This window comes from Nicrophorus vespilloides, unplaced genomic scaffold, assembly GCF_001412225.1.
Source record: "Nicrophorus vespilloides isolate i.1.1-1 unplaced genomic scaffold, Nicve_v1.0, whole genome shotgun sequence".
Lineage (NCBI taxonomy): Eukaryota > Metazoa > Arthropoda > Insecta > Coleoptera > Silphidae > Nicrophorus > Nicrophorus vespilloides.
The window spans coordinates 111,862-137,678 of record NW_017098369.1 but is presented as its reverse complement, the minus strand read 5'-3'; the positions used below and the strand labels follow the sequence as shown (position 1 = coordinate 137,678).

At 30.4% G+C, this 25,817-nt stretch overlaps 1 protein-coding gene across 6 annotated transcripts in view; it reads left to right on the top strand.

Annotated features, from left to right (window-relative positions):
- The window catches only part of LOC108562273 (bone morphogenetic protein 1), an 86,318-nt gene extending 64,789 nt beyond the window's left edge, over positions 1–21,529 (top strand). For 2 of the 6 annotated variants that reach the window (XM_017920564.1, XM_017920565.1), the window contains 12 exons: positions 2,759–2,936; positions 7,824–7,850; positions 12,181–12,392; positions 12,568–12,775; positions 14,476–14,684; positions 14,766–14,994; positions 15,498–15,694; positions 15,757–15,985; positions 16,042–16,445; positions 16,512–16,641; positions 17,167–17,348; positions 20,099–20,325. In XM_017920564.1, the coding sequence (XP_017776053.1) occupies positions 2,759–2,936; positions 7,824–7,850; positions 12,181–12,392; positions 12,568–12,775; positions 14,476–14,684; positions 14,766–14,994; positions 15,498–15,694; positions 15,757–15,985; positions 16,042–16,445; positions 16,512–16,641; positions 17,167–17,348; positions 20,099–20,325 (2,432 nt within the window). Of the gene's footprint in view, positions 1–2,758; positions 2,937–7,823; positions 7,851–12,180; positions 12,393–12,567; positions 12,776–14,475; positions 14,685–14,765; positions 14,995–15,497; positions 15,695–15,756; positions 15,986–16,041; positions 16,446–16,511; positions 16,642–17,166; positions 17,364–18,779; positions 18,904–20,098 lie in introns of those variants that run through there. The other 4 variants (XM_017920567.1, XM_017920568.1, XM_017920566.1 and 1 more) reach the window with 4 other exon arrangements.
- Positions 21,530–25,817: the final 4,288 nt, after the last annotated feature.

Sequence of the window (25,817 nt, the reverse complement as noted above, 5' to 3'; positions counted from 1 at the left end):
ACTAGCATTTATTACATTCCTTGAATCTCTATCACATCATTCATGTTTCCATCATCTCGGCTCTGACAAAGTGTAAATGCGATGGATTACTTTTGACGTGACATGAAAATTGTGAGAGATTCTCGGAAAATTAGCTTCGATAGACTGGAGAACTGCTCAGTATTCTGAATTGCTACAAGAAGTTCTGTGAACCGCAGAGTTTCGAGTTAGCGGAAAACTTTGCGATGAAGAGGCAGAGAACTCAGTTCATCATTATTAATATTATACCCGTCATCATTATTGCAGAGGCATCCTCGTTTGTGGTATTACTGTGCAACAAATAAATGGATTCAGTTTCAATTGATGTGCAATTTAATTAAAACAATGGAATATCGGGGGAGCGATTATCCCGAAAATCAATTATCATTTCATATTCGGACTCGTCCAAATTTCATAAATAAAAACGGATATTCGTTTGTTTTGCTCATATTTTGCTACGTTGCAGATCTAAATAATTAATTCGTTTATTTTTTTACATTGTATGAATTTCAATAAAAAATATCACTTTTTCAATTAAAATGAATGCAATGAACAATAAATTGTCTATTTTGCTACGTTTCAGGTATTATTTCCAAATTATTACTATTTCTTCTTGTAAATTTTTTAACTGTCTCAGGTTTATCATCATCAAATTATCCCAATTGATATTTGTTTTCATGTGCATTCCATTGTAATTCAATTATTTGGGTTGATCTGCTAGCTATTCTAGTGCACATTTCAATAGGAGCAAAGTAGTTGCGGTGAAAAGTACTTATTTTATTGTAGTTTATTTTGAGTCAAAGTGATCCCTCTATAGCAAACACGTTCTTGAAATATCATCGATATTGGGATTTCAAAGTGGAATAATTTTTTACCAACATGTCCTACACCTAAGAGAAAGACGTATTTTTATAAAAGCATAAGACCAATTTCTTCTACTTGCGCAAAAAAAGTTGCCCATATTAAATTCATTAAATAATAAGAATTAATTTGTGTTTGTTGTAAAAATTAATAATTTGTTTTTTTTAATATTTGACAATCGGGTCATTTTGACCCACTTGTGTTGTATTTATTTGTCCGTGGTAGTTACGGGTTAATACTAATAACTACTTATTACTTACTTATTTTTAAAGTTAAATTTCTCATTAAATAAGAAATGTATTTTGCATAATATAATTTAAAAACTCTTTTATATAATTCTGCAATTTTTGCACTAAATATTTCTGTACGATTTTAATAATACGTTTTTATGTTGTGTAATCAAATGAAATATTCATTTTCTATAATTCTTTATAGTTTCTGAAATATTTAATAAAAATATATAAAATTGACTAAAAAATGTAATTAAAAAATTGGAACGGAAATACTTTGAATAGGCACGTGTCCAATACGATGTTACCAGACTACTTTTCTATTTTTGATATAGCTTCGCTTTTCATTATATCCGGTCCGGGCGGAAAGCCAAATAATTTCGCATTATTTATGAAAGCTCACACTCTGCAACGGACTACAATCTCCATTGTACGAGTTTTTTTTAATCTCCTTCATATACGTCACCTATGGATATCATGAGCCAAAATGAACCTCTCTAATTACATATTTCAATTCACACTACATTAATCATGATATTAAAATTTAATGCGCTTTATTAAATTGATTTAGTGAACTAATTTCATAAAGCAATTAAATTACTATTATCTATTCAATATTCGAATTAATGCAATATTACATATCGAATTAATTAATTTATAAATATAATTTTCCGTACTTGATGTATCTAAATAAAACATCAGTTTTGTGCTATTGAAAATCGTATTATTTGACACTATATATAAAAATAGACATTCGCTTACAAATACAATCCTAGTGCGGTATTTCATAAAATCGTTACTCGCATAGCGTCTGAGAAACTCCGTTAAATGTAATGTTAGTAATTAAAATATATAAATATATAATTGATTAGATTGAGAAAATATAAAATATATATATAATAATGATATAATAATGATATTTTTTTGTTGGTAACGTGCTTTTACAAATCGTCAGTTATACAGACAGAATCTTCATAGGTCGGTGTTGCCCAACTCTTCATTTTTAAAAGTTATGATTGGTATTGTATCTACTGCGTCTCACAGACGCCATGCAATTAATGAAGGGCTAACTGTAAAAGAGTTTGCTTAACCATGAAAAGTAATGCTATGGGGAATGATGAATTAATGTATTAAAGTTGAATTAAAGTATAGTTTTAAACGAAGGTTGTCATAACTTAAGTACCATATTATTCGAGTGTCGTCTGTATTTGAAATTGGTACTGGTATGTGAACTTATTCATATTTTTAATATAATTTATGAAACAATAATGTAACTTAATCGTGTTTAAAAAAAATCCATATAATATGAAAATTACTAATTATTTATAAATTACTTCTGAATTATATAAAAATATCTTTTAATAGCAAAATACGTGTATCTTAACCATTTTTCTATTGTAGTTCAAATTGAGACTAAACAAAATTTGTTGCAAATCGTGTTACTTTGTGTTCATAACTTGACATACTTTTATGTCTTCTGTCACTCCTAGTGTGGATGCAGCATATCAAGTAAATAATTACATTGAATGTGTTAAGTATTTTTGTAAACATATGCGTTGACAGATTGGTTTATTTTGAAATCTTTCGTACATGTGTTTGATGATGATTTTCTGGTGTTAATGTTCTGGTATTTTGTTTTTATTTTCCAGAGTGTGATCAAACGTTCGTGAGTAGGCCCGGGGGTCCGCTGAACGGCACCTTCCAGGCACCGGAGTTCCTAAATCCGCGCGCCCATTCGCGCCAGTGTCTCTACAACTTCCTGGCGGGTCCCGGCCAAAGGGTCGAAGTCATCCTAACCAGTTTCACGCTGCGAGGCACTCCGCCAGAGTGAGTAACACCTAGGATCTAAGGATATCTCCAATATTTACTTCATACATATCAAATAAATAAATATCCAAACATAATTTCGATAATTTTCATTAATATGCTTGACGAGAAGCATCCAAAATTGGTCAACAGAAAGAATGTTGTGTTCCATCAAGACATCAAGATGTGTACGGCCTACACATCTTTAAATCGCACCCGCCGTATAGTCCAGACCTGGCACCAAGCAATTGTTACCTTTCCAAGCATTTGCAAAATTTTCTTGATGGTAAAAAACTGGCCTCAAGAGAGGCTTGCTAAAATGAGCTCGCCAAGTTTTTTTTATCAATAGAGACAAGGATTTTGTCAATTGCAAAATTATAAAATTGCCTTCAAAATGGAAAAAGAACAAAACGGCGCATATTTGATCTAAATCCGAAAATTCTAACTTTGATCGCTCAAAACTTTTTACTTCACCCAATATTTCAAGAAAAATGATAATGTTTACGAATCTTCATACATTATTAATGGTTTTCATATATTATTTTTATTTATTAAATTGCCTAATATTGTAACAAACTATAATTATATCTAGAAGGGTATTGATTCAATTGTGTGTTGAAAACATGAAAATTCAATAATGGATTAACAATTATGAAGTCATGTGGTAAACCAGAAATCTCTGTATACAATGAACGGCGAATTTATATTCAGGATTGAAACGGATTAAACCAAATTACAAAATTAATTTCGACGGAATCAAAAACAACGAAATTCTGTTTGGATGTATTTTGCATTGATTTGCGCGAATCTCAGTGCTCTCATTTTATGTTCCAGCAACATCGAAACTGCTATATATATATATTGTATTTTTTTCAATTCGTACAGAGGGACGATATATTTTTAAACTGCTCCTGTGTATCAATCATTCTGTGTATGTGTTTTATTTTTTTTCATTTCGCAGAGACCGCACTTTCGTGGAAACTGTTTAGGATAACGCAATTTATCGCCTGAAAAATGCTATTTTAACAACGTTACAATCGAAACTCACTTATTTATAGCCAACGATAATTCACACGTAAATATTGTTCGGATAGAATAAATATGTGGAGATGTTTTCGCTTCGAATTAAAAATATTCTATTATTTATCCTTATACTCGCAAATTGAGGGAAATATATTTATGGTTCTATTATTGAGGAGGTGCAATTCTTATTTTTGTTGGATGTTTCTTAATATTTTGCTAAAGGACGAAATTGTCCTCTACGTAATTTCATTATCTTTACGACCGGAAGGCGGTTCGCTTCTTTTTCCACAATTATGTATTTTTTTTTCGCTACTAAACCGTGAAAATGTTTCGTTGCGAAAATTGCGATTTCCTTCCGACTGCGAGAGTTTTCCGCTTACGCCAGATTTTCCTCATTAACTTTGATTAATTCCTCGCGTAATCTCGTAACGCTCCAAGTGTTCCTCTCGAATCGTTTTATTGAACCTAGTTTATAATCCTATTTTTTTCATCTTTGCCAACTTTGCTGGATTCTCGTATCTATTTTATATGTTCATTCACCAAGTATTAAATCTATTAGGTAAACGTATTATACGGAAAATTCATACTTTCTGAGTCAATTTTATGAATTTATTATATAAACTTTAGTTAAATTTTTCTTTAAAAAGTACATATTCTGATTTATATATTAAAATGATGAAAAGTTCATTGTAGGATTTCTATGGCAATTCATATTCAGAATTTTGGGTTTGATCACTGAAAGTTTTCCTTTCAAAAATTGATAAAATTTTAGAAACGTTACTTTAACCTACTTTATCTAAAGGACTGAATTTTGTTTACGAAGTAAAAATATAATCTAACTAAGAAATTATAATCACTGTTATCAATAAATTGGAGAATGTATTTATTTTAAGTGCAAGAGAATATAAATTGAATTTTTCAATAAAAAATAAGAAAAAATATTAATAAAAATCAAAAATAATTCTATGTACAAAAAATCTTAAAAAGATCTGAAAGATTTAATGAAAATAAATATAAATCCAATTAAAATTAAAATGAATGATCAATTTTCATAAAAGCATATATTTTTTATATATATAAAAAATTCTTATAATAATGGTTGGAGTTTGTAATTGACTTTTCTTTTGGTAGAATTTGAAAGAGCAGTTAGTGAAGACGATCTATCGATTCCACTTAGCCATCGGTTGCTGGCTGCCGAAGTAATTGCATCCAGTATTGATGAAGGAGGACACTAAGTGAATCTGAAAAGTAATTTAATAAATGGCCGAAACGAGCCAAAGTTTGCTCGAGTTCTCAAAAAAAAGGTAATGCATCTCGAAGGAGACAGGAAGCGAATTACAACTAGGGAAGTTGATGTAGTTTAATGCAAACTTCAATTGATTAATAGAGAAAGTTATCTATTACAATATTGTATTGAATACGAATATATTTATACCAAATTCTTAATTTGTGATGAGTTTTTAGAAACAATTGTAGATTTCATATTTTTTATGTTATTTGACTAAAATTATTGTGTTAAACGTTCTTTTTTCAGTTCATGAAGTAAAAAGACAATTTTGAAATTAGAACTTTATATTGAAAACTTTATAATATAAATATAAAATAATATACACAAATGTATATATTTAAACAATATATAAATTTAAAACATATTGTTTTTGGTATTAATTTTAGATTACGTTAATTAGTTACAAATGATTAAAAAGACATAAATTCAGATTATCCAGAAAATAAGTTCCTATGTCAGACTAAATGTAAATCATTAGTAGAAAAACCATTTTTAACATTTAAACATAATAAAACCTTTCAAAGTTATATTTTGTGTTGGTTAAAATATTAGATTCTATACTTGAATTCTTGTTTTATCTAAAATATCTATGTTCAGAAGTAGTACAAAGCAAAGTTATAAGATTTTAACTTAATTTTTTTGTCAAATTTCTAAGTAAACCTAAAAAGTATACAAAAAACTACAATGTTAAATTTGTTATTAAGTTTGTTAACTTACAAATACTTTTTTCTAATCTTTAACTAAACGAAACAAAAATGTACAAAAAACTTCGCAGTCTTCGAGAATAATACCTGTGTTATGTAAAAGTTGAATAACACGATTTCAGGAATACAAAGCATTGCAATTTACATGGCCTTTCCAATATACACACACAACGTTGAGCAATTTCGCGTGATTTTCCTCTGATTTGTTGGTTCGCTTCTTGAGATGGCGATGACAAAGTCATCCAATTCGTTTCGGTAAACATCAAAAGAAGCGTCTGCACGGTTGTAACGAGTCGCAGCAAATCAAATAAATTCCAGATAAGTTGTTTTATTTTTCGCATTCGAAAGAAAAAAGAACCTTAGTTGCTGCTGCTACAACTTCGAATATCGAATCGTATATCTTCCGTTTCACCTGAAGGGCTCAGAAGATTGCGTTATGCGAAACAGTTTCCACGATCCCATCACGAATACACGGTGTGAGTTGTATATGATGAGAAGGGCATCAATCATCGTTGGGTCCTATTTCTTACACGTACCGATAAAAAATATGAAGCAGCAAATATTTAAACAAAAAACGATAAATATCTGTGTGTGCGTTTCATGGATGTGTAGAGTTGTTGTTGGTTCATTATCCAAAATCTATATACAAAAATCAATAATTATGTTTGAAATTATAGATTTTGGGAATCTAGGAACCGTAACATTATTTGTATTTTTTTTAGATATTTTAACCAAAATAAATATTATATATATTTGTGTATAATTACAGCTTCAATTCATTACATTCATAAAGATCCTTTCATTGCAATAGAATATTTAGGTATTGTATAAAACATGGGGCACTTTTAAAAATTTTCAATAAAAATTTACTAAATTTAAAATTTTATTTAAAAAAAAACATATTTTATTTGCCCATTGTATGGGGGTTGTACGTTATTTTATTTCTATAAAGGTGCAACCACACCACATTTAAGAACTCATTTTTTTTTTGTAAATATGATGTGATTGTACCTAAATTTAACATTACTTTTATAACTTAAGTTATAATTACTATTTATACAATAATAACTCGAACAGTCCGGATTCACTATAATTCTGTTTGAAAATGTCAAAAAAACTAATTATTAATTGAGCAAATTGAAATAAATTCAAAAAAATAGTACACAAAATTATTTGTTATATTTCGGTCACTTTTTGTGCAATTTTAAAATCCTCAATTAGTACGGTTTTAAACTTGATATTCACGGAATTTGACTATATGACATATTACTGTATTATCTTATCAGATATATTAAAGTTACTAACTAATTACTAAATAATTAAATTTTATTAAAATAATTCATTCATATTAAAAAAGAACAACTTAATAATGACATAGTTGTTCATGTTTTTGCAAATATCAATCGTGAAATTCGTAATCGTATTACTTGTGTGCGTGGGTTTCACTTTTCTTCGTCCACAGTTTCTGTGGGTGTTTAATGCACTGCCTACTCCTACGCTCTTGTAGGAGATGAAACTGCGGTCTCGAAAGCTCATTGACTGAGTAAATTTGCATTTGTACTTTGAGTTATGTTCAGAGCCCTTCTGCATCAGGGAAGGATAAATCCTCGAGCTTGTGCAATTACCATACATAACTGGGCATGCAGCCGGTGGACATATCCTATTTCCTGAAGCGAAAAGGGATTCACGAATTAGTCGGATTTCTCCGCATTGAAAGGATCTAACAAGGATTCGAAATGGGAAGGAACAATGTTTGCAATGTAATGGATTGAATGCTGTGGCATATTAGCGCCATAGTGCTGCGGTGTTGCTGCACGTTGTGCGTACCTTATTTTTGTTGGGATGTTCTTGGTTGAGATGTTGACTGATTGTTCTTGTGTTGCCGCTTCCCAGTGGAGCTGCTGTGGGAGACCTCCCTGCGTGAGTACCACGACATCTTGGGTCGTTTGGTGTCTACCCTTTATTTACGTTTTTTTTTGTATTTTCTTTCGTTATCTTTTAATTAATCTTTTAATTATATTTTTTTCAACGTAACTTTGTGTATTTAAGCTTGATCTTTTGACTTTTCACACTACAAGAACATCTACACTAAACACAACCACACAACACTATTACTTCTTTAGTTATATAGCAAAAAATTACAAAAAACGAATATTAGAAATACATATAAAAACATTATTCAAAGCTGTAATTCTATTAACATACTCATACATTTTAGAAAACTTAATAAAATCTAAGTTATTTTTTTTAATACATAAAAACAATAGTTCTAATAGCAAATTTTATAATATAAACATGCAACCACAATTGGCATGAAATAAAACATAAAGGACAGTCAAGTATACTTTTAGTTATCACTGAAATTCATGTAGGAATTATCACAAAATCTGTCCTTATTTTAATTGTAATGATTCACTAGGTAAAGAAATTAACTGCATTGCAGAAACACTTTCTCTTTGCAATATTTTTAATTGTTATTGTGTTTTTTAAGATAATTGGAAAATAAATTACTTCCAGTTTTAAATTTAGTTACAAATCAAATTCATTCATTTATTACAAAGTAAAACAAAATAAATACATTTGGATAATTCTAATTATTGCAAAATGTTATCAACATTTTACCATATATACATATAAAAAATATTTTTGTAGTTAATTAAACAAATAAAAAATATGGTAATTACTTTAAAGCTTGAACATTTTTTAGAATTAATTTAATTAAATTTAATAATTATATAATAATTTAACAAAACAGTTTTTTGTGAAGTTAAATTTTTATTTTTCATGCATAAAATATAACAGTTTTAATTAAAATTTTTGAGATTTGTATTAAAACATTTCTTTTTATAAGTAATAATCAGTACAATAATCATAACTTTTTGTTATACGATTCATACTGAAATGATTTCCCTGAGGTTACAAAAAGCATTTAATCAATAGAGCTGTGATATAAAAAGAAAAAGGAACGAAGAAAAAGCTGATTTTTCTATTCTTAGATGTAGAACAAAGAAGAAATATACAGACAATTAATCATTTTATCGCGGTCTCGATGAAATGACATAACCAGCCTTGGTTTGATAGCAAGAAAACCTTTGACGAAACATTAATAGAACTTTAAGTGAATCAAATTATTGTGTTTTTTTATTTGTATTTTTTACATGTTACAGATGTTTGGAATATGTAAGCTGGTTGCGAATTATTTACATTCGGTTTCCTTTTGGATGTGATTTATAACCTTCATTGTTTGCTCATTGCATCCAAAATAGTCGCTTTGAACGTTACGCCAAAAACAAAGTATAGTTTTCTATATGCGTTTTAAAATTTCTCATGAAATTTTGTTAATTTTCTCTAAAAATTATTACATCACATATTCACGTCATTTTTTTTGTATATTTTGAGTATTTCACTAATATTTATTATTAAATTTTATTTCATGAAACTTTACTTTATTAAAAAAATAATTAGAATTATTTTATTTATTCTATTTATAATAATACTTCATTTGCTATTTTACACTTAATTTTTTTCTCACAAAAATTATATAATTTAAATAAAATTTGTGAAATATTAACAATATTAGAAAGAAACAAACAAAACTTGTTTAATAAATTTACTATATTTTTTCTAGTGGATGTGGAAATATTGCCTCGGAACGGGCGTTACGTAATAGAGCTTTAAAAATGAGTGACACACATGGAAAAAGCTCTTACAGCGATGAACATTTTATAGTATAAATCTCGGCAATATATCTCCTGCAATTCATCATGAATATATATAATATATGTGCGTTCGCAATGTCTATTTTTGTCGTTGCTATATGACAACATATTAAGTTAAGGAAAAAGCTTTGAACAATGTTAAATGGTGTATATTAATAATACAAGAAATATACGTATTTAGAGCAGTATTTTTACTCATAGTTTCAGACCAATTTATTTCTATATTTATAATAATTTGGATTAATGGTATAGTTTTAGTTCAATAATATACTTAAGTTTTGTTAGTTTCATATGAAATATTAATTAGGATATCAAAAATTCATTACAAAAAAAAAAAAGTAAAATATAATATATAGACGTTGAATTAACATATACAACAATACCTCGCATAGTGCGTCATCGGATTAGCTATAGTCCGGTTTAAAAATTTCAAAACAATATGTATAAAAGATGCGGTTTAAAAGACCAATAGCTTGGTTTCAAACAGTCCGTTATATTGGTGGAACCGCACTATGCAAGGTTACAAATACAACTTACACATATAATATAGAGTAGTTAAAACTAAATAATTACTAGAAAATAACAAGTTTTATTTTCAATCAGATAGTTCTTTTATTAGGAAGATTAGGAATTACAATTACACTAAAGACATTGGATGTTTGCTATTATTTAGTTTATTTTAATTACTTTAGTGTGATCAATTTTGTAGATAGAAGCTTCACTAAACTTGTGTTCGTTGCATCATCTTAAGGGTCTTTGTGCGGTGCTCTCGATGTTACGTAACTGTTTGTGCGTTCACTTGGCCTAGTTAGTTAGGTAGTGCAAATGCATGAGTTTCTTCGTTTTAGTTCGAGGCTTTTGTGCGATTCCTGAACCTATTTTAATGGATGCCCTTGCCTTTTGCCTTCTGCGTCGATAAAACATTCTTCACAGAGCTTCAGCTTTTTGCCACCTCTCGTGCATTCGATTCCAAGCCTGAAAATGCTAATTTAAAAACATACATAATAATTAATTAAATAAATAAATGAAAAACAGAATACAAAACCAATAAATTATAATATTTCGTATACAAATTTATTTTATAAATGTAACTTTCACACAACTTTTCACAATTAAAAAAAAATCACAATCTATAGTCATTTTATTATTATTTTTTTTGTATTAGTCAATTTCATTTCTAATGAATATTTAGAAACTTCTAATCAACTATATTTTTATTTATATTTAAACATTGATTGAATAATTTATTTTTTTCAAATGGAAAGTGTATAAAAACTGAATTAAATGTGCAGGTATTTAGTAATGAATCTACAGAATTGATGTAATAATTTACGTTGCATTGAAATTAATATTATTTTAATTAAATGCGTTTCATAAATTACATTTGAAGTAATTGAAAATTTATTTTCATTACAAATTATGAGAAGTAATTATTTGATTTATTACATGAAAATAATGAAACTTTTGTTATCGACATAAAAAAAGCAAAGATAATAATTTCGAGAATTTAAATTTAATTAAAAGCAATTTTTTACTTTATGTTATTATTGACAAGTAAGTAATATTTGGCAACTTGTAAAAGTTCTTCTAGTTTATATTTCATACAAATTATTGTAATACTTGTAAAAATAGAAGTACAAGTAGCATTACATGTTAAATAATTTATGATATATTATTTGGCTAATAATTTTTAAAGTACTTTTTAATGAAATGGTTTCCAAATATTCTAGTCTTGAACTTCTGTCATTTGAGTTGCTCAAGTTTCACTTGTTTCTACACGCAATGTTAAGTATTAAGTAATATACTTGGCAAGTAATTTATTAAATATTAAAAATCGCAAATAAAAAGTTATACAAGTATTTTGGATGGTCAGTCCTAATGTCTGAAACTTCTACAATTTAAGAAAGTTTGCAAGTAGTTTACACGTAATATGCAATACATGTAACTTACTTTACGCAACACACGTAATCTCTTAATTACTGATTAACAAAATGTTGTGTAGGTAAAAAATAATAAATAACTATAACTAAGTTATATGGAAATAGATATTTGTAAAAGGTATTCCTGTTATTGAAACATATTTATTCAATATTTGTTTATTTTTACAATGTTATAAACTTTGTCTAAACATTAGGAAATTGGTAAACGTAATTATTTTAAATAAACGAAAACTAATTTGTAAATGGTCGTTTTGATTATCTGTTGAAGATGACTGCTATAAAAAATATTTTTAGATGTGATTCAAAATGGAGTTGTGTGAAAGATGAACATTGGTATACTAATTCTAAAGTTAACTATAAATATAATTTTATTGGTTTTGGATGAGACGTTTAATCTATAGTCCCGACTTATTTTTGAACCACGAAAATAACGTGAATAGTGTTTTCACGATTCGCTAGAGAAAGAATTCACACCCTTCACTGAAACCCTTTTTTTTAACTATTTCTATCTTTATTTTTGTTAAACTGTTTCTATTTTTTTTATTATGTTTTCGATTGCATTGATGAAGTCTAATCATGTTTCTTGTTTAGTTGTGTTCATGAGTACATGGATGTGTACTCGGAGGTTGTGAGTCCTGACGCCGGAGACCTCATCAACTCGCCGTTCGGAGGACGTTATTGCGGGCCGATACCGCCGCGACGCCGTGTCTCGTTATACCGCGCCATCACCCTAGCCTTCTATACCGACAAGAACGCCTCCACGAGCGACCTCTTCACCGGCAGATATTCCTTTATTAATGACTGTGAGTCCTTCGCCGCAGGATAACGCTATTAATCATTCCACCCAAAAACGCATCAACGTCTCCACCAAACCTATTCCTCTCACCTCCTCTTCTCTTTCTTCCCAGGCTTTTCGATTGTTTCTCGTGAGGGAATGGAAGTATTCGATTTTATTAATCTTTTTTCTTATGTTCGCAGCGGAATATGAAGTGGGTGCACCGGTAGCGAACACCCAGTGCAGTTTTTTGGTGAAGGGCGCGGTCAAACCGACCGGCGTCATCCTTTCTCCGACCTATCCTGGCGCATATCCAAAGGCTCTCGTCTGCTCCTACCAGTTCCTAGGCATCCAAGGGCAGCGAGTGCGACTCGAGTTCAGGGACTTCGATCTCTTTTTTGGCGGACCTCAGTAAGTCGACACACACATAATTTATGCCCTTCACAGGATCACTGCTACAAACAGATATTTTTTTTATTCTAATAAATCATACAATAATTTCATACAATATTAATTGTATTCAAGACAATTTAATTTCGTATTAATTAAACAATTAAACAAAATATATACTTATAGTAAGATTGAAATAATAGATTAAACTATACAATTTCTTCTAATTTTCCAAAAAAATAAATAATTTTAAACCATTTCATTTACAGTTATGTAATTTGATTACGTTTTTACTAATTACTTCAACATAATTTATTTTAACTTAAAAATATTTAGCTCAAACAAAAAAAAAACTTCATTAAATTGTTGTATTTGCGTTTTTTTTTTCCTAAAAACTATGAAAAGTTTATAAATAATTTTTAATTAAACAATTCATTCATAAATCATTGTAATTGGTTACAATTAAACACAAAACATACACACATACATTTTATAAAAAGTAATAAAATCATTTGTTAAAGTAATAATTAATAATATTTTCTTAAAGAATTTACAATTTGCATGAATAAAATTGATATAAATTTTACATAATTAAATTTGTGATAATTAATTTTATATTTCGAATAAAAAAAGTTTAAATATTCGAAATATATATTGAAAAATACGCAATAAGCAATAATTCTACTATAAAAAAGCTTTCATATTAAAATGCATTCACGTTGAATTCAAGTTGCCATCATTCCTTCCAAGAAAAATCCATCACTTCTCGTCCACTCCACTTAACATGTAGACTTCCGCCTGATGCAACCACTCGTCCGATTTTCTTCCCACCGCCTCCGATTTCCGCAGAAGTCATTCATCCTCTATTTATTGTAATTCTGCAGCTGCAGCTGAAAGGAATTTATGCCCCTGCAATCCTCCTTATAAATATTTCGGATTTATTTAAAATCCTCCATCTATTTATATACCACATTCAATCACATCAATCCTTATTTTACTCTTAACTTCTTACAGTTTTGTTCAATTCTTTCACGCAATTCAGCTTTTCTCATACAATTGTCTATACATTTTTTATTTGTGCTGATTTAATAGAAAGACTAGATTTAAAATATGATTGTAATTAATGTCATTATCCTTTTTCTTTTCGCTTATTTTAATTTAAAATTGTCTACTTCGTAATCCCAGTTTTTTTTTTAATCGATAACTCGTTAATATTTCCGTCTCTCAAATACAATTTCCTCCCCATAAATCTGATTTGCTTTAATGGAAAGACTAGATATGAAATATAATAATTTAAGGGAAAGTCTGGATTTCGAATATAATCAGAATATAATGTAGACCATTTAAAAAATTATTTTTAGATAATAATTTTATAGAATTTTTCTTTATTTATTTTTAAATTAATATTTAATTATTTTTTTGTGTAATTAATCTTCAAGATAGAAATGGTCTTATTTTTTGTTGTTTTGTGGTTTCAACATAAAAGCTTACATAGTAAACGTTAATAATTACTTAATGTGTACATAGTAAAAATGAAATGATATGGAGGGAATATGTTAATATACTGATCGTAAATTTGATATAAAGCACTTTCTGTGAACATTAAAAAGGTACTGAAGAAATATCTGATGAACACGCAACATCACTGTAACAACCACGCGTGAAAGCTACAATTTTGATAAATTACATAATCGTTGTGTTTCTTTGGATTTTTATTGAAGCTGCCCCTTTGATTACGTGAAAGTGTACGATGGCTCGGACAATTCTTCGGCTGTGATCGGCACTTACTGCGGCCAACAACGTAACCTCGTGCTCTACTCGTCGGAGTCGTCGCTCCTCGTTACCTTCGTCACCCTCCCACGCACTGCCAATACTCAAAATAGGGGATTCAAAGGTATCTTCGAGTTCTCGAATTCATTTACCAAGTTAGGTGAGTATCTAAGGGTTTTATTATCCATCGAATACATTGCATTAAATATGTACATTATATGAATATCATCAAATCTTTTAGACTTTATAAGAAAAAACGAAGGGGTACACATCCGCGGGTCGGAGTGCGATCAAAAGATACTTTCGAAAAAGGAGTCCAGCGGCTCCGTATTTAGTCCAAACTATCCATTTCCGTACATACCGAAGCTTGTTTGTCGTTATTTCATATACGGCATGCAGGATTCACAGCACCTCGAACGGGTTCGTCTCGAATTCTCACGTTTCGAGATTCCCAAAGGACCTAAGGGAGAGTAAGTCAATTTTCAACTATATAATATTATTCAATCATTATTATAATATCGTCATTTTTGAGTAGATATCAAATTTTATTAACATATGATCACTTATTAGACATAGTGTGGGTATACCATTATTTGTATTTTTTTAAATAATTGAAACCTGATAAAGACAAAATGTTAATTATGAAACATATTTCTAATTAATAATAAGTAATTTATCGACTTACGACTAACTCAATTTACGATGTAAAAATGAAGTCATACATATACTATATAGTTTATAATGGCATAAATCCAAAATAGTTGTACGTCGTAAGTCTAAATTATATCACATGTTGCAAAATTGAGTTCGTAAGTCGAGAATTAACTAAAATAGTGACTGGAAGTTAAATTATTACTACTAATAAATTCGAAATTGACAAATATTAACTTTTTTATCGATACAAATATTTTTGTTTGGAAAATATAATGTAATTATTGTTTGTAAAGATTATTAATTATTGATTATTTGACAGTTGCTCGGATGGTTATTTAAAAATTTATACGAAAGGCCAAGAAACGACGGACTCGTACGACAAATTCGATCACGAGATGTGCGGAGGTACGAGCAAACCACCGGTGATCGTATCCGAAGGTCCTCGGATGGTTTTAGTTTTTAGCAGTGGCGACCTAATGGGTAAAGGATTCAAGGCCAACTATACGTTCGAAACGGGTAAGGCCTTTGCCGGTTCACACGTAATCGCAGAACGTCGATGGTAATTCGATGAATTTCAGAGTACCGGATTCCTGGTACCGCCGCTCCGGACGGCAGTTGCACGTTCACCTACATGAGCGAAAGCAAGAAACGCGGGGAATTTAATTCGCCCAGGTATCCTTCCAACTATCCGAGCGATACCAATTGTACATACAATTTCATGGCCACCAAGAACGAGCAGGTCACGCTGATCTTCGATAACTTCAAAGTGCGCGCCGATTTGGCCAACTCCTCTATTGGCTCCTATGGGTAAAATATAGTTAATTGTTACAGTTTCAAAGATTTATACTGTTTATCGTTTGCAGAGCTACTGTTTGTCAAGAGGATTGGCTGGAGATATACAACGTATACCATGATGGAGTTGAGAAGATCGTAGGCCGGTACTGCGGGATGACAGCTCCAGGTCCGATTGAGTCCAATCTGGGCGCGATGGGTCTGAAGATCGTCCTTCATGCGGATTCTGAGGGCGTGTACAGCGGCTTCAAGGCACGGTATAACTTCGAGAAGTCCAAATCGATATTCGGCAATTGCGGCAGCAACATCAGCAGCCTCGACTACGGCATCATCAGCAGCCCTAAGTACCCGAAGAAGTACGACGGACCGGAGAAGGGCTCCTCGGCGAAAACGTGCAATTGGTATATCAACGTTAGGCCTAAGTACAAGATCTTGCTAGACTTCGAAACCTTTGCGGTCGAGGGCGAACCAATCGGTACGTACTGGATTTATTCCTACGTAAGTATAAAGTGGTTATTGATTGAGGATTGCGCCCTTTTAGGTAGGGGATGTCCCGCGGCTGTTCTGAGGCTTTGGACGAACATGGCAGGATCACCCATCGAGCTCTGCGGAGAGAAAGGCGTCGATGACAAATGGCAATATCTCTCAGACTCAAACTCAATACGCTTCAGGTACACTTTGCAATTATCCATTCCAACCTACTTAACATACACAGATACTTCTCTCCAAATCTTTTTCCAAGCGATTTAACAAAATCGTACTTTATATTCATTCATTTTCTGTTAATATTATAATAAAACTGCAAGAAAATAATATCAATTCTATATAAATTTACATCATAAACTACTGCTTATCATTACATAACAATTCCTTAAGTAAAAATATTTATAATATGTTTTTTTTTCTCTGAATCATGCAATTCTGGGTAATTAATAAATTTGATTCCAATTTACAGTTGATTTAGGTTAATGTTATTTCAGTTTAATAATTCTGTATTTGGACTACAAACATTTTACGTTACATGCAATATACATTGTATTTCAAATGCAATTTCCCTATAATTTAGCAATTCTATTCATTACAGAGGTGTATGCAATCTCCGAATCAACAATGTGCCCCACGTTGGGCTCCAAATATTGTTTCCCAATAATTGTTGTATAACTAATTTCCACTTGTGTTTGCATTTGAATTTACAGTTTCATAACGGCAGATAAAGCGGTCGGTGCACAAGGATTCAGGGTAGTGTGGACGGAGGTGCAGGAAGGTCCTAGTTGCGATGAGTTCCAATGCGTGAAGAGCGGTTTCTGTATTCCTGAGAAGCTGCGCTGCAATTCGGTTAACAATTGCGGGGCAGATGACAACTCCGACGAGGCCGACTGTGAGTGACACAATGGTTACTATTTTACAAAACTACTTAAGAATGTAATTTTATTTAACTTAAAGTATACATAAAGTACTTCTACTATTTCTCGTTCTCTCTATCTTTCTACTAAGTTATTACATTCAGCTTATATAAGCAAGGACAGAATATAGTTATTAATGATTATTTCAAAAGAAAGTAGTCCTACTACTTCCATTGGTGTATTATCATTTTTCTTTCGTAGGCGACTTTTCTCTTTTTGACTGTGGAACTGCTGCATGGGTGGTTTTCATCCTGTATTATTATTTCACATTCTTCTATTAATATATACGCTTAGTAATTTTACTGTTTGATTTTAATAGAAGTATACTGGACTACTTACGTTAATTTCCATTGATCCATTATTTTTTTGGTTCCTTTTTTTCTGTATATAGTTTATACTGCTCCGATCCATAAATATATAAAGCAGGTCATAGAGGCATCATCCGTAACATGCATTTATCAATTTATAAACCAAATAAGCTTCGAGCAAATTGACAAAATATACTAAAAAAAAACTAAAAATAAGTAGATTTAACTTGATAAAAGTTTTATTTAAATTGAAGGCAATAAGTATTGAATTTGGCAGATGGATAATTAATATTTTATGTATTCGAAACTAGGTTGTATATATCTATATATACATTTATGTGATGGTATATTAATTTTATGTCCATTATATCAGTTCAATGGATAAATGTGGATGGATATATGCATCATACGAGGGAGAGAGGATATTCAATTCCACACCATTCTATTCCGGTTTAGAGTCTAAATATAATTTCAAATAACCTATTCCATTCGAACTATTGATTTTATTACATCGAAAGTGACGTTTAAGTGTCAATTAAAATCTAGATTAAACTATTACGTTACGTTTTCTATTTTGTACTGGAAATACTCATACCGTATCCTTGAATATATTTCAATATAATTTCATATTTGTCAAAAACCAACGAGTGCGTTTGTCAATTGAAATGACATGTGTGTACCAAAAATATGCTTTCTTTCGGTATGATTTTTTTTTTCATATTATATACGCAATTTGTATAGGTATTAACTACGTCGAGTATTTTCATACGAATGAAAAGACATGTGTTACATTATTACATTGCGTGCGGAAATTTGTTAACTGAATACAGATTGCATTTTCATTGCCTTTATTTATGAAATACGTATAGTTTTGGGAATCCCTCGTTATAGTTTATCAATGGAATTCGATCTAAATAAATTTATTTGGTATAAACTATTTTGAATTGGTAAAATAGTTTAACAATAGTTTCGATGATCCTTGGAGAGTTAATGGGTTTATATAAGCAAATTTACATATTTATGGATCGGCAAGGCTATGTAATGTATAAGTTGGTTGGTTGGTATCTAGTGGTGGTGGCAGGGTGTTAATTTGTTCAGGTGGGTCGCGTGCGTCTGTCCGAACTGCAACCCCCGTCCTTCTCCTGCCACCACTGTTTTTGGCGGCGCTGCTGATGTTGCTGGCGTGATGCCCCCCAGAACAGCATGCTTCTCTCACGGTCACGTGAGTCTTTCTACTTTCTCATCATGTCAAACCACATTCGCAAACCAAAAAAATATAAATGACGAAACCAAAACGAGCATAAATTCATCAAAAAAAAAACAAACAAATTGTTCACGACTATCAACAAACCATCGACAACATACATTATCTTCATATCCTCCTCTATCTGTCTGTTTGTTTCTCTTTCTATGTGTATCATCATTGTCACCATGCACGCTCTTCACATAATGCATCTAACTTTAGTTTCTTTCTTTTCTTTACGTTTCGTTTCTTTATTATTTCTGTTCTGTTCTGTTCTTATCATTTTGTGACAACCTAATTATTGATTTCATCGAATACATAATTTATCAAAGTATATCAAAGAATGATTGTTGTATGTGTATTTGATAAATATGTTCATTATATTTTTATGGTATTCGTTGATAAATTGATTTACCCTTTGACCGAATTAATCATATAGATTTAATGTGTCTTGTTAATAGTTTGACATGAAAAGTTAACTTGTAACTTATAACAAAGCCAATATGATTACCGAAATTAATTTTGATAATAATACCGGTAATTTCAGAAAAGTGCACATTTTACTAATTATAACTAAAATCCGACGACTGGAAAATTATTTCCACAAATCTTCTAATAATCTTCTATAGTACGTCAAAAATAACCTGTATATTTTCATTGATGATTGTTAATGTATAAAACTTGTATTAAAACTTAATAGGTTATTGTTAATTGCCCTTTTATACAAAACATTTTCAAGTAAAAAAATCATCAGTAATTTACCGGTTAATCCAGTGGTTCCCAACCTATTTTGTTCACCACATGGCTTTCTAAATTTCTTCAGTCCCCTCTATAACATATACATAAAACTTTAGATTTATCCATTTTATAATTGTCCTCCTATGTGGCCCAAGTTGAGAAAAATTGGATTAACCGGTTTTTACTAAAATTATTTACCGGTAAACAAAAATCAAAATAAATTTGGATGGCCTTATAACTTACGTTATTCCAATATTAATATGATATAGTAAAATGTCCTTACAAGTTAACTTAAGTAACAAACTAAATGTTATATCATTACATCATCATTATCGGTTAAAGGGTTACAGGACCAATGTTGACTGATTGTAAAGATCATTTCGGTCTATCTCTTGATAATGTACGTTAGTAAACTAATGTTTGTACTTTGTAACAGGTTTCGTGGAGGAACCTCCGGAGGACTACACAGTGCTGATGGCGAGCGGCGTCGCGGCGCTGTGCATCCTGCTGCTGGTGCTCTGCATCCTCTGCCACAGGAAACGGCGCCGACGTCGACGCGGCGGACTCCACCGACCCTTCCAGCTGCCCGTCCCCGCGGGCTCGTCTCGCCATCCACCACAGCACGACCTTGGCGAACGCTTCGCAAGCGTGGACAGCGTCTGATGGTTATTATCCTGTGCCACCGCCGCCGCCAGCAATACACACCACCAGCTATATCCTTTGGATGCACGCGATTTGATCGGTTCCCAACGTCAGCAAAACGAGAGGACGAAACCAAAAAAGGATCGTACAAACAACACCACACAACGTTGTTGTCTACTGTTCCCTTGGTCGAGCACGAACAACGCATTCGGTATATCCAATAACGGAGAATGGCCTACGTATGAACAATAAGAAAGGACACCTCGAGGAGAACGATGGAAATTATATAAAGCGAAACATTGCCCGATTTTTTATACGAATGGAGATAGAAGAAGAGGAGAAAAAAAAAGCATTAACCAATTACGTAATAATAGATAGCACTTATTTGTACAGTAAGAATCGACTTCCAACTCGCGTCTATCTCTCTATCACACACACACACTCAGTTCACATGTTTTAATTAAAATATGAATATAAATTAAACAGCCCCGATTGTTACGAGGATGAAAACGTTACGAACAGAAAGAATTGAATGATGAAGGAGAAGAATTATTTAAAAAAATAATACTAATAATAAAAAAAACCAGAGACAATCTCAAACCAATCTTCCATGTAGTGAAGTAATGTTATGTAAATAAGCGAGACTATTCGAATTTAGCAAATTGTTTAAGTTTAATCATATCAGAATCACTTGACTATTCCCCCTCCTTATATTATTGTTGAACGATGCAATGATGACTATAGGAAGCAGAACACAGGAAGTCGGAAGTTGGTTAATTTCCAGATGAGGTTTTACACTATATCAAAAGTACAATAAATCAAGGCGAGGATTCCTTTTTGGCACGTCGGTTTTTGGACAATCATTCATCGCCTCGGTATTGCTGACGGTCGGCCGGTAACGGAGCTCATGGGAATATTTAGAAGAGATCGAGGAGAAGCAGGAAGAAAGAGAGAGAAAGAGAAGTATCCAGAAGCACCTCCGCAGAAGCCATCACACCCCAACACCACAACCACCAAACCAACAGAAACACCATCATCTTCCCCCCCTTAAAGAAGGATGCTCATTACATCTTAGATCGAAACTGTGCGTGAAGTCAATAAGTTGTATCTAAACGCCCGAACGGAACGGAACAATTGTGGACGCAGTTCGTCAGGCTCAAAGGGGGGAATTTTATATTAATGAAAATATATATTAAACAATAAATAGCGATTAACGGTGAATAATAAAAAAAAATATATAAGAGAAGAAGAAAACGAGGAAATAACGTAAAGAAAAATAAATATATATATACCCACCTATATATATATATATTAAAAATTAAAATAAAACGTATTTAAACAAAACAAAAAAAATATATATTAATAAAAAGTAAACTAAAAACATAATAAATCACGTGGAATTTTTAATAAATGTTAGTGTGCGATGTAAACGCGAGATGTAGTTGGACGAGGTGTTACGTAAACGGAACACAGCAGTTAGATGAAGAAGTGTTTTCTTTTTTTTGTTTCGGGTGATCACAGCGAAGCGGAGAGAGATTTTTTTTTGTAATAATAGCCAAGTGTTTCACTGCCTCGAAAATTGAGGAGAGATATATAAAAAAAAAATTGTTTTTTTGGGGGATGAATGAGTTAATAAAAAAAATGATATTCATTAATGTAAATCGCGTCGATAGAGAAGAAAAAAAATATTTAAAAAAAAGAAAATTCACACGAGGATTTTGTTTTTTTTTATATAAAGGAAATTATATAAATACGAACATAATACAAATGGAAACCCAAGAGCAAAATATAAGAAACGCAATAAATGATATAGTATATAGTATTTTGCACCAGCGCACAACAAATTGGTAATAAAAAAAGGTATTAAGAAGTATAAAAAAAAGAATAAATAACCGTAACGGAAGTGAAAGAGAATATTTTTTTTTGAAAATAAAACGCAATGTGAGGAAAGGGAGCGAACCAGTTCATAATTTTTCATCTCAAATCAATATGTCCTATCGACGTTTGTTTTTTGGTGCTCTAGAATATATAAAAAATATATATATAAATAAATAAATATGAGAAGAGGATGAAAGAAAAAAGAAAATAATGAAGAAGTAATAATATTAATGATAATTAATTTATTTTTACAACGAATTATTCAAATCTTCCTATACATAGAACATACACACACATACACAAATTGTTACATTCGGTTTCCTTTTGAATAATTTGTTAATGAAAACTTATTATGTTTACAATTTAAAACAAAAAAAAATATGATGTAAAGCGGTGACAGTGCGATGGAATTCACTTTTCAATTGTGTTCATTTGATGTTTTTTTTTTCTGTGTGCGATGAAATTGTTTATTTATTGAAGCCTAAACGAAGTTATATAAACAAAAATAATAATAATACAAAACAAAGATTATGATTTGATTATGTAACGTAATTAATTAACAAAGAATATGATGATGTTGAAGAAGAGGAAACCCAACTGCCGAGTCGTGCCGTAAACAAAATAAATTAAATTATAAAGAAGAACGAAGATGGAAACCGTACTGTGGCCGTAAAAAGCGTTGGATCTTGTGGGAATATCGATGGATGGATGGACGGAACGAAGAGCTGCATTTTTTTTCTTGTATTCCTTCCTCCTTCGCCGCCTCATTGAAACGACGACGACGACGATGATGATGATGATGATGAAAAGAAGATAATGTTATGTGAATGGTATTGGTTTCGTTTTCTGTTCTATATGTATTTATGTTTCTTCCATTTGAGAGAACCACGGTTCTCGTTTTATTTATTCTCCATTACGTTCTTTGTACTCGTTGTTACTTGCTGACTGAATAGTGTATACAATCTAGTTGGAATGGTAATTGTTTTCCCCAATTGTTACTGACCGATGATGAATCTCTTCCGCGCCCCTTCAGTTATTTTGTCTTTTGAGCGATTTGACGAAGAAGCAAAGTGAACACGTTTAGATGAGGATATAAGAAAAAAAACCGTACCGTTAGTTATTATTATATAACTCTATCGAAGGAAAAAAAAATATAAATATATATGTATATGTGAAGAAGTGTGTTATACGCGTTCAATCCTGTAGGATTTCGCAGTACGAAAGATGAAGAAGTAAGGATAATATTGGAGATTGGGTATGAAGTACTTTGTGTAGCTGTCCGTCTGTTTCATTTTGGTATTCGATCTTTGTATTTTGTACACCTTGTGCTCAGATGAACTCAGAAATAACTCAAGTGCGATTACGTGAGACACCGAAAATTGATACATTTTAAACAATTCGATTTAATAAATTTTATTCATAAACGTTATTTCAAAATCACCTTCATTACATACAAATATCCACCAAAAAATCCAATATTTAATCCAAAAAAATTAAAAAAATATAAATTAATATTAGTTTTTTTATTAAATTTTTATTATTTTTAATGTAAGTAATTAAATTTTGTTTTTTTTTTTCAAATTATTCACAAACTTTTGTATTGAAACATATTACAATAGTTTAGATTGATTCATATTATGTTGTTATTAAATAATTCCATTTAGTATTAGGAAGATTAAGAAAAAAAAGAATCTCATGTTGAGATCTTTGATAAAAAAAGTAAATTTGTGAAGTTTTTTTTTATATGAATACATGAGCACAGAAGTACAGGTTATCGAGATAGAATTCGTAAAACCCAAAATTAGTTGTCCTAAATTTAATTTAAAAAAAAAATGTTAATGAATGATTCAATAGCTTAAATTTATTTGTTGTAATAAACTATGATTATTATATAAATGTAAACTAAATTCACTCATAATAATTAGAAGAAAATATGTGTAATGATAATATTAACTGGATTAATGTATAATTTTTGAAAATCTGTTGATAACTTTGAAAGTTTAATGTATAAAATTGTTTCTTTTTTCAAAGGTTGTGTGCGAAACTTGTTAAGTAATCTTGTCAAGTAAATGTATTTGGAAACTTAGGCTTTAATATAGATGTCACAAGTACTAGTATATTTGCTCACATAATACACAGTTGACGAATTTACTTGGCAAGTAACGCGTATCTAAATGTATCAATTTGTTTGTATCTTATGATAATTATGCGCTAAACTGATTCGAACTTGATGACCGTTCAAACTAAACGTTTTTTAAAAACACACAATTACTTCGATTTTTTTTATACGTGTAAGAAAGAAATAAAGAGAAAAAAATATAAACATTCCAACCATTTTTTAAATTTAAAAACTAATACTAATATATATATATAGATAAGACTTGTTTTTTCTCTGTCTAATTGATGATTCGATTCGAAACGAAACACGAGTTTTATATATCGCCAAAAGTCTTCCTGCTTACTAAAGAAAGAAACACCATAATTCCATTTATTGTTATATTTTCTACGATACATTAGCGAAGAGCAGTGATGTTGTCTCAGGAATACTAATTAAACAAGAAGAAAGATGGATTGAAGAGGAAAATAATAACGGTAAAAAAAATACGCTTATATAGGATTATAAAAATCGATTTCGCCATTTTTTTTTATATTTCATTTTGTAACTAATTGAAAATTTTTAATAAACTAAAAAAAATAATAAACAAAACAAATTAAATAATAAGTGAATATACATAAAATAAAAACGGAAATGATTATAAAAAATACAAACTTAAGCGGTTATTAAATTCGATTCAGTTTGCGAAAAACAAGAAAAAAAATTGTTGAGTCTAGTTCATCTGAGGAAAAAAAAATTGTTTTACCGATTCCAAAACAATTAATTTCGTACGAGAACAACGAAAAATAAAGAAACTTGTATCAGATGTGTATTGAATGTATAAGTTTAGCATTTTGCGTTCGTTTTAATGTATAAATAGTGAAAGAGCTTCCTTCTACAAATATTGTGCCCATAAAACGTCTGTTTTTTCAAATGATTAATTTTGTTTTTTTATACCAGAAAACGTTGTAATTAATAGCGGCGCCCCGAAAAAAAATTTATATGAGAGAAGCCGAATTAAATTTAAAAAAAAACTTGTAATTGTGTATAAAAAAAGTATATATATATATGAAAAAAAAAGTATATTATAATAATATTAATAATAAAACAAAAAATCAAGTATATAATTGTGTGTGTGTGGAGAAATGCAATGAGTTTTATATAGGAACGTTTTTCATTAGTGCCAAAGCAAGTGAAAACTAAAGTAACTAAAACTACAACTTTTATCATATGGAGAACACCAAAAACCGTTAAGTAATTAATAATAATTGTATTAATTAAAAGAATTTAATTAATAGAATTTAATTATAAAAAGGTAATTTAATTAAAAGAGAGAAAAAAACTTGGGTATCATTGCAGTTTTCCACAGAAAAAAATAAAATAAAAAAAAAATTAAAAAAGTAGGATAATTATTTATTTTCTTTCTTATTAGATTGGTGATATATCCTAATAACTGCAACGTTTTGCCTATGCGTAACGTTTTTGTTTAGTTGATTTGTTTGTCTTTTATTCGAAACACGCTCAAAGCCAAAATGTATTC